General features: G+C 44.5%; 1 protein-coding gene and 1 long non-coding RNA gene across 2 annotated transcripts in view; one reads left to right on the top strand and one right to left on the bottom strand.

Moving 5' to 3' along the window:
• LOC137448185 (uncharacterized) overlaps positions 1-8716 on the top strand; it is a 52824-nt gene extending 44108 nt beyond the window's left edge. Inside the window, exons 2-3 of the long non-coding RNA XR_010988992.1 lie at positions 6254-6345; positions 8234-8716. This is a non-coding gene — a long non-coding RNA (uncharacterized lncRNA). The remainder of the gene's footprint in view (positions 1-6253; positions 6346-8233) is intronic.
• On the bottom strand, positions 1339-10222 carry NUP42 (nucleoporin 42). Its single transcript, XM_068152445.1, has 7 exons — positions 10050-10222; positions 8666-8912; positions 8482-8576; positions 8203-8279; positions 5491-5577; positions 2679-2763; positions 1339-2125 (listed from the first exon to the last, which is right to left on the bottom strand). Exons 1-7 carry the CDS (start codon positions 10165-10167, stop codon positions 1578-1580), a joined length of 1257 nt encoding a protein of 418 aa, XP_068008546.1. The 5' UTR covers positions 10168-10222; the 3' UTR covers positions 1339-1577.
• Between the last annotated feature and the right edge of the window lie 235 nt (positions 10223-10457).

The following is a 10457-nucleotide window of genomic DNA, read 5'->3' on the forward strand; positions in this document are numbered from 1 at the left end:
GTTTGGCAATTTTAAACCATTATTGGGAGGTCCTGATCAAGAACAAATGTTCTCTTCACATCACTCCAGTACCTCCTCTAGAAGACAGCTGACCCCTACTTTATAGCATCTTAGCAATATACCTTAATACCAATAATTCAGGAAGGGTACTGCCAATACATGTACCACCCATCAAGCTTTGACAACCAGACAACAAACACTCTATCAATTCACCTAAATGTAGTAATTCTGCAATTAATTTTGCAAGTAGTTTTGCAACTGCTTACAAAGTTTTACCTAAGAGGTGTCAAAACAGCAAACCACAAACTCCTTGTTCATGATTAAGGCATTGAAGGTTGTCCCCCCACCCCTCGACCATGTTACATTAATGCAAGGATTATGACCTCAAGCAGAACTGAAGGATGGAAGGCAGTCCAACAACAGCCCTGCACTGCATCTGCTCCTTCCTAGCATTCACAGTATCACAGTATCACAGTATAACTTAGGTTGGAAAGGACCTCAAGGATCATCAAGTACAACCTATCAACACAGACCCCATGACTAGACCATGGCACCAAGTGCCATGTCCAATCTCCTCTTGAACGCCTCCAGGGACGATGACTCAACCACCTCCCTGGGCAACCCGTTCCAATGACGAATGACTCGCTCGGTGAAGAATTTCCTCCTCGAGTCTAAACCTCCCCTGGCACAGCTTGAAACTGTGTCCCCTTGTTCTGGTGCTGGTTGCCTGGGAGAAGAGGCCAACCCCTTTCCTGGCTACAACAACCTTTCAGGTAGTTGTACCTTTCAGGTACCTTTCAGGTAGTTGTAGAGGGCAATGAGGTCACCCCTGAGCCTCCTCTTCTCCAGGCTAAACAATCCCAGCTCCCTCAGCCGCTCCTCATAGGGCTTGTATTCAAGGCCTCTCCCCAGCCTTGTTGCCCTTCTCTGGACACGTTCAAGTGTTTCGATGTCCTTCTTAAACTGAGGGGCCCAGAACTGGACACAGGACTCAAGGTGCGGCCTAACCAAAGCAGAGTACAGGGGCACTATGACCTCCCTGCTCCTGCTGGCCACACTATTCCTAATGCAGGCCAGGATGCCATTGGCCCTCCTGGCCACCTGGCCACACTGCTGGCTCATGTTTAGGTGGCTGTCAATCAGCACCCCCAGGTCCCTCTCTGTTTGGGAGCTCTCCAGCCACTCCGACCCCAGCCTGTAGCTCTGCATGGGATGGGCATGCATTCTGTTCAGGGCAGACCCTGAATACTTCCCCAACACATTCTTCCTTTTGACAAAGCCTTTTGAAGATATTTTGTGCCCAGAATTTGCCAGTCGGCACAGAAGACAAAAGAGAACTTTTAACAAAATTTCCATTTGTTTATTTCTTGGATATAAAAGGACATCAGTTCCAAAAGAATCAAGAAATTATAAAAATCAGTGTTCAAAGGTTCAGGCCTTGGGTGTTTATCATTACAGAAAGCTTTAAAGGAAAATTAACTCGAGTTGAGGCATTTTGTTTCATTGCCTCACCACAAAACTGTACGGTTAAGTTATCTTGAGATATTAAAAACCATTCTAGAATAAACTTAAAAGTTCTAAATATTTAAAAATTCTAATGGTGGTGGCTTAAGAGGAATCTTTCCTAATGTAAACTTCTTTGCTTCAAACTGTTTCAACTCTTCAGCTGATAATTCGCTCTTTGGTGTAAATAACTTCTCTGATGCAGCGTTGTTTGCGACTGCCGCAGACACTGATGTTATACTCTGTCCAGAAGCACTGGCAGCCTGCCCAAATAAAGTACTGCTTGAATGCGAGGGAGAAGCTGCTACTGCTGCATTAAAAGATCCAAAGGCTGTAAATGGAGTGTTGCTTGAAGAGTTCACAGCAGAAGAACTGCCAAACCCTGAAAACCCTGAAGTTCCAAAACCGCTAGCTGTTTCCGAAGTTTTAAATGAGAAGGAGGCTGCAGATGGAGCTGTCGAGCTGCCAAACCCACCAGAATGGGATATGCTTGGAGAGGAGGTCACGCCAGCCGAAGAGCTCCCAAAGGCAGAGGAGCTCCCGGATGATCCACCGCCGAGCCCGGTGCTTGTTTTAAAGGAGAAAGTGCTGGCGCTGGTACTGCTGCTGTTCACAGGAAAGCCTGCCGTGACAAAACGTAGCAAAAAATGTCAGAGTGTGCACACCTGGGGCATAAACCATTGCTGCATTTCAATAATCATAGTATAGTATCATAGTATCAGTCAGGGTTGGAAGGGACCACAAGGATCATCTAGGTCCAACCCCCCTGCCATGGGCAGGGACACCCCACACTAGACCAGGCTGCCCAGAGCCTCGTCCAGCCTGCTCTTAAACACCTCCCATTCCAGGGCTTCACCACTCTCATGGTGAAGAACCTCCTCCTCACATCCAGCCTCAATCTCCCCACCTCCAGCTTCATCCCATTCCCCCTAGTCCTATCACTACCTGAGATCCTGAGAAGTCCCTCCCCAGCCTTCCTGTAGGCCCCCTTCAGATACTGGAAGGCCACAATGAGGTCACCTCGGAGCCTGCAGACTGAACAGCCCCAACTCCTTCAGTCTGTCCTCATAGGAGAGGTGCTCCAGCCCTCTGATCATCCTTGTGGCCCTTAATAATGCAGAAGAAGAAAGACTCAGGAAAATGTTTTACAGTTGGTTCTTAATGCAGGAACTTACTTGATGACCCAAAGCTTGATGTTATCTGCCCTCCAAATCCAAAGGCAGGCACTGGCTGAGTGACTGTGTTCTTTAATTCAGATAGCTTTAAAAAAAGTAAAAATAAATATAAAAGTAGGTCCCAAAGCAGGGAAATAGCTTTCAATACATTACTGAAGCAAAAATGTCACTGCTGTGTCCAACTTAATACAACGGAGACTAAGTTAGACCCTGATCACTTCCATCATGATTGCATGCACCTCTACCTACAAATGAAATGCTTTAAGGCTCTACACTGTTCCCTGTAAAACACTCCAGAAGCAAAAATATCTTACCGTTTACAGAATTTTTTTGTCTGTCAGTCACTGACCTGAACACCTCTTCTGGCTTGCATTCTCATCTTTTACCTATTTCACTCAGTGCTTGATGACCCTATTGATGTCATTGCTTTGACTTGGTGTGTTCCCTTACCTTGGCACATTTAGTCTTCTGTGCTAAAGCCCAAATCTCAATTCCTCACCTTCAGTATTGAGCACATACCAAAGGGTGTGACCATATCACTCAGCCTTTAATGTACTTCATGTAGACTCCGAATAGAATAGAATAGAATAGAATAGAATAGACCAGGTTGGAAAAGACCTTCAAGATCATCGCGTCCAACCTGTCATCCAACACCACCTAATCAACTAACCATGCAGCCAAGCACCCTGTCAAGTCTTCTCCTGAACACCTCCAGTGTTGGTGATTCCACCACCTCCCTGGGCAGCCCATTCCAATGGGCAATCACTCTCTCTGTGTAAAACTTCCTCCTGACCTCCAGCCTGAACTTCCCCTGGCACAGCCTGAGGCTGTGTCCTCTTGTTCTGGTGCTGGCTGCCTGGGAGAAGAGACCAACCTCTGCCTGTCTACAACCCCCCTTCAGGTAGTTGTAGACAGCAATAAGGTCACCCTTTTTTTGGTACTGAAGCCCTTTATTATACAAGTCAGACCCTCAGACTGTACAAAGATGAGTCTTACAGAGCTGGGCATCTTCACTGCATCCAGCTTTCTACTGCAGCAGCTTCCTTACTCAACTTAATCTGTCTCCCTAACAATTCAATACTGACTCAATAATAATTCAATACTAACTCAAGCATTCTTTTCTGACACATCTGGATTCACAAGTCTTTCTCACCTTCCCAGGAACAACTATGAGTTATATATTCCAATTTTATTCAAACAGTTTCTCTCCCACCTTTCTGTCAGTTTCTCATTGTGGCACCAAATGGTCTATCTATCCTAAGATAGCCTGGAGGACAATTCTATTCTTGTCTGCTGATTATAGCTTGGAAAAGTCCACATCACAAGTGTACCAGGTCCCAACCTTAATCTGTGGTTACTTTCATATGGTTTGCAATGACAGTATTCCAGACCTATGCTCCAGTTGCTGCCCTGTGAACATGGAACTGTCCCAATTCACTACTTTATTAACAAAAAAGTTTTGTAATACCTGCTTGCAGGTCACAGATTTCATGATTCCAGGGAAAGGTGGATCTAAGACCCAAACCTGTGTTCACAGCCTTTCATGCTCAACTGACTCAAGCAGTGCTAGGCTATTCAGTCACATTGCTATTGCCTATGAAAAACACAGAGAAGGAGCTAGATAGGGCAGTTTTCAAACTGCAACCATCATTCTCTTGCATCATTCCTCCTTATACCCTTTCACTTTCTCTGATGCTGTGGCAGTTTTAGGCTATGCCTTTACAAGTTAGCTGCAGATTTCAAGCAGTGAAAGTGGAGAAATATGAAGAATTCACAGTTGGGTGTGAAAAAGGAAAGCAAAACATTATTCTATGTGAATTTCATTGGCCAGATGTGTGAGATCTACCCTAGCAATCTCACACATTCACTTCATTCCCCTTCTTCTGCTCTGGCTGTTTGGCTGTTTCTGCTCAGCTGGGGAGAATCTTACTGCTACTGACTTTGCACATAAGGATGCTAACAATGCTTTGAACTAACAGTTCTAACATCTTTCTCTTTTCTTCTAATTACAGAGGGAAAGGGGGGTTAGGGGAGAGCGGAGCAGTTTCCCCACTCATTTTGGGATGCCAGAAGGGTTCAGGGGGTTTCTGTGCTGTTTTCTGATTGTAGATACCTGTATAATATTGTAAATACTGTATATATTTGTACATATTAATTGCAGTCCATTGTAGGGTGCAGTTTTTGCTTTGCAAATATAGCTTCCATTTGCTTCCCAACTGAGTGAGCTGTGCTTTTTGTTAACGTAGTGGGAAATTTCTAAACCACCACAGATGCTCTCAAGAGTGTTCTAAGACCTTTCTGTTCAAGGTCTTACTGCTGCCAATTGGCTGAACACTTTCATGTCAGATGAAACTGCAAGCACCAGAATATAACATGCTGTAGTTGAGATTCTCAGAATGGTTTATAGATCAGCAATAAAATGGCCAACGAATCTAGGAGTCAAACATTTTTGTGTCTCTGCTGTTTAGATGCAAGCAAGGATGCCCTAAAAGAATCATGTATATTTGGTTGCAAAATACAATATCCTGCAATCTTCCAACCAATACTTATCACTTATTTCTACAAAGTCAGTACAAGTGCAGTTAATACTTTGATAACAGCTGCAGTTTCTATGGAATATTTGGAAGACCTCTCCATGACAAAGAAGGTGGAACATTACAAACTACCATGCCTTAGGAATCTGGCTAGCAAAAATTAAACATTTGCATTTGGAGAGCACCTTGGTGGGATGTGTCAAAGAAAAATATTTACCCAGGATTAACAAAAAAATGACATCAGGAAAAGAAATATTTTACCTTTCATTTCCACTTACCAAAGTTGCTCTTGTTGATGCATCTAAAACTTTCAACTGCAACAGACGACTTCTCCATTGTGCTGCTAACTGCTGGATAGAATTTATCTAAAAAGGGGTAAGAAAAGTGTGTGTTTAGAATTAGTGAGCACTTGGGGAAAAAAAAAGAAAAGGTAGAATGATTTGATGACTATTTCACAACTATACTGAAAGAAGATTTCTAGAATTAGAAAAGGAACTTCATTATCTGGGAAGAATCATAGAATGGTCTGGGTTGGAAGGGTCCTCCAAAGGCCATCTCATCTATCCCCCTCTGCAGTAAGCAAGCACATGCTCAACAAGATGTGAGGAGGAAGTTCTTCACCATGAGAGTGGTGAAGACCTGGAATGGGTTGTCCAGGGAGGTGGTTGGGGCCCTGTCCCTGGAGGTGTTTAAGACCAGGCTGGATGAGGCTCTGGCCAGCCTGATCTAGTGTGGGGTGTCCGTGCCCATGGCAGGTGGGGGTGGAACTTGATGATCCTTGTGGTCCCTTCCAACCCTGACTGATACTATGATAATACTAGGAAGATCAGGTTGCCCAGAGCCCTGTTGAACCTTATATTGAGTATCTCCAGAGATGGGGCCTCAACCACTTCCCTGAACAATCTATTCCAGTGTTCCACTACCCTCATGGTAGAGAACTTGTTCCTAACATCCAATCTAAATCTCCTCAAGTTTGAAGCCACAGCCCTTCATCCTGTCAGCACGGGCTTTGTAAACAGTCTCTCCTCATCTTTTTTGTAGGCAGCCTTCAGTTACTGGAAGGTCATTATTAGGTCTCCCCAGAGCCTTCTCTTCTCCAGGCTGAACAGCAGTTTCTTTCCTGAAACTTCAAGGTGAGCCACCAAATTTTTTGTTACTAATACAGAATTCATTTACATTCTCTTACTACTGCCCTTAAGTCAAATTTTACTGCACATAACAACAAGGTTTCAAAAAAGGAGAGAAAAAGAAAAGCATGTTCTGGGGCATTCTAAATCTAAGTTCTATTGCTATCTGAATGAGGTGATTGGGAAAAAAAACACACCAAAACAAACCATGCACAAATAATGTAGGTTTTAAGTGAAAGAGAACAAACAAATCCTTGCTTTATTTATGGATTGTCCACTTCTGCGCTCACTCAGTAAGTCCCAAGAGCTGCCTCAGCTTCTCCCACCTTTTCATTAAAAATGCCCCCTTTCAAAACACTGTCATTCAGAACACTTTAAGAGCATTTGCCCTAAAATATTGCACTTTGCAGATGTTAACTTCCTTAACCGAAATCAGCCCCTTTCTTTAATGTGATCCTACAGGTCACTGCACAGATCATGTACCATACTGTCTGGTGACTGTGACTGAAGTATTAAAGAAGAAACTGTTCATTAAAAACTTACTTTTCAGAAATTTCACATCTGAATTTCCTACATTCATCTTAACTGAAGCCTGGCTAATTGAATTGTCCCTAAAAACTGACCAAGTAAAGCACATCTTGTCTAAAATGCATGCCAGAGATGAATAGGAAATCTTTTTCCTAAATAAATTCCTTCATTTTTCCACTGGGTCCTATATCAGAAACATCAATAATTCTTTTGAATCTTGTCACATGCTGGAAGATCATATTGCTTGCTGTCAGCTCTTATCCAACAGACTGGAAGATTCAGAGTTTGACCTAGTTTAAGAATACAAACACATGCCTTGGAGAAACATACTGTACTTAAAAGTTGTATTTAAGTCTTTTGTGAGGAGAAAACGATAGCATACAGTTGTCACCTATGCAGAGACCTTCATGACCTTGCACTTTAACAGCCAGCCCTATTGAGTTGTTTCATATTTTAATTATTTAACTGAAGCCATTTGAAAACCATAAATCTGTCTCTGAACACCCATCTCTGGTACTTCTAAACACAAGAAGCAAGAGTGCTTACAACAGCAATTCATTCTGCAACACAGAACCAAGAGGAAAGACTGCAGTGCAGCTTGCATGTTTTCACTTGTGTCTATCCAACACTGAACTGTGCTATGCTTCCTTGGCATTGTTAAGACTGTGAAGGAGGAGCAACATATATAAATGTAGAGTGCAAGAGTTATAAAGACACATCTTTTCTTTCTTTTTTCTACAAATGCATACATTTCTAGAAATACTCCTTTAGAAACAACTTCTATTTTTAGCATTAACTCCCTGCAATAAAAAGATGTGAAAGAAGGTCAAATAAACTTAGCCAGTGTTCAACCTAAAGCCATATAAATCCAGCTACAACAATCAGTCTCTTTAATAGTATAAAAAATACTAATCTCTTGAGACAGGACTTAAAAAGCCTCTACAAATAACACACAAGAGCAGGGACAGGACTAAGACAAGGAGTGCCTAGGTTTAGAAAGATCATAGGTTGAACTGAGGCTAGCTACAGGTCTATTGACACTGCTTTTTGTAGGAGCTGAAGTGGCTAGACAGGTAGACCACCAGTTTTCTAAGCCCAGAATTGACCATTTAGCCCGTGATCTCAGACAGATACAAGAGGTTACAGTACAGTGTACAGACTAGCAGCTGGTTTGCAATCTACTCTGAGCACTGTAATTTGAAAATATTTTGGCATTATGATCAGCTCTTAGGGGTTTGGTAATGAAATGAGTCAAGGGTTGCCAGCCAAAGACAGAAACAAGCTCTCTTAGAACGTGTTCACATCACAAGAAGTCAAGGTGTTCTAAATACTTACATAGTTCTGAATGTTGTTGTTTGCTCTGCAGGTGTAATACTCCAGGTGCAACTCTTCAGGTGAGAAATCTGGGAAGCCTGTACTGAGAAAGATAAATACATTAACGTTTCCAATTACCCATGAAATGGCCAAAATTGCCATAACCCATTATTCCTTTCTGGTGCATCACAAGGTGAATCTTCACCTTGCACGTGGTTCTGCAGAGGTACAACAGCATGGACAAGTGTAAGAAACCTCCTGAACAGCAGCACTAAGCAGCAAACTAAACCCACCACCTACCTGAGATGTTTGGCTTTCCTTTCATCGGTGAGTAAGACGAAAATATCCACTGTCCTGAAGATTCCCATACTTCCATGTCTTTCACTACACACTCACTAGGGAGTGAAACAAAATGAAATCACAGCTATAGGTAAAATTATATAGTCACAACAAAACCAGCAAAGGCAATTGGACTATAACTTACAGAAGTTTCTCCTCTTCGTCTTTATAGCCATCAGCAGTACTTTGGCTGTTTGCTAATGCAGAGAATCTGTTCTGGGAAAAGCCTGCATTTCTGCTGCTGTCACCTGATGATCCAAAGTCTGAAGAGCCAAAAAATCCTCCTCCTTGATCTCTGCTGCCATCCCATGAATTAGACTTAAAGGTAGATGGCTGGATAACATTAGTGTATCTCTGGTTAGTGGTACCCCATCCTCCTCCTCTGCTAGTACCTTCCATTGAAGAAAACAAATCAAAAGAAATCTTAAGTTATTAAAATATGAACAATATGACATAGAACCATAGACTGTTAGGGGTTGGAAGGGACCTCAAGAGATCATCTAGTCCAAACCCCTGCCAAAGCACGATCATCTTGAGCAGGCCACACAAGAACTCATCCAGATGGGTTTTGAAAGTCTCCAGAAAAGGAGACTCCACAACCTCTCTGGGTAGCCTGTTCCAGTGCTCTATCACCCTCACAGCAAAGAAGGTTCTCCTCATGTGGAGGTGGAACTTCTTGTGTTCCAACACAAGGCATAGCTATTCTTATTGTGCCATTAAAAAGTCTGAAAAATGTTCTTCTTTCCTAATGAGTCAAACTGGTTACTTAGTGAGCTTAACCTTGCAAGTTAATCAGGCTACTTCGAGAGTAAGAGTTAATGTGAACCCCATCACCATGCCAATAACAATTTGTTGGTACTGCAGAAACCCAACTGTTTCCGTTCTCTTTATGTTGTTTCAAGTAACTACCCCAGCAGAAAAAAAAATAATAATTTAGCTCACGGTACATTAGAAGCTCCTGCCCTAACAGTTATAGCAAAAGCACTGTTGTGTAACAGAGCCCTCTCCAGCTCCGTTTTCAGACCCTGGACACGTCCATGCAGATTCCGACGCTCTTTCTGCAAGTACAGCCCAAAGCACCTGCAGCCGCGCTACTGTCCCGCTACATCTGTCTATCCGTTCCCCACCATGGCTCTTGAGCACAGAACGCTTCCAAATACCCATATCCAATTACAAAACACCCTTCAAAAGATACAACGCGAGGTGCTTGAAACTCGCTGACTGCTCTCACATCCTGACTTTCCGAAGCTATTTTACTGTTTTCTCGGTTCCTGAGGCGCTGCCACAGTTCCTCCGCCACAGCCCAACATCGGACGCTTCCAAGCACATCCCGAGGCAAAGCAGTCGGCAGCGGGGCCGCTTTGCTCCGAAGCTCGCATCAGCAGCGGACCGCACGGAGCCCCAGGCAGGCAGATGTGCAGGCCCCGCAGCCAAGCGCTCAACCAGCGCCGCCAGACCCCGGGCGAGAGGCGGCCCAGGCAACATCGAGGCCTCCTTCTCCTACCGAGCTCCTACCGCCGAGCTCCTACCTTGGTGCTGGGAGGCAGAGGGCCCGGAGCGGCCGCGGCCGCCCCCCCGAGGATGCTCGTTCCAGCACCTGTCGCCGAAGCGGCAGCGGCCCTGTAAAAAGAACTGGCAGATGGCCATGGCGGCCAGCGGCCGGCGCCCGCCGCGGCCCTTCTGACGTCTGAGGCGTGCGCCGCTCGCGGGGCGGAGGCGGGGCCCGGGGAGAAGGCGGAGCCCCGAGAGCGGCGCAGCCCCGAGAGCGGCGCCAGCGCCTGCGTCTCACGCAACCGGCGGGAGGCTGGGCATCCTTGAGTGTGGTCCTGTGAGGTCCAGCCCAAGAGAGCTGTGGAGGAAAAGCAGACGGGAGGAGGTCACCAGGGATTGCAGAAGACGATTAAAGGGTAAGGGGGATTCATTTTGCTAGAAGTCTC

The sequence above is a fragment of the Melanerpes formicivorus genome, unplaced genomic scaffold, assembly GCF_026170545.1.
Source record: "Melanerpes formicivorus ecotype bairdi unplaced genomic scaffold, bMelFor1.0.p_v2 SCAF_23, whole genome shotgun sequence".
In the NCBI taxonomy this organism is placed as follows: domain Eukaryota; kingdom Metazoa; phylum Chordata; class Aves; order Piciformes; family Picidae; genus Melanerpes; species Melanerpes formicivorus.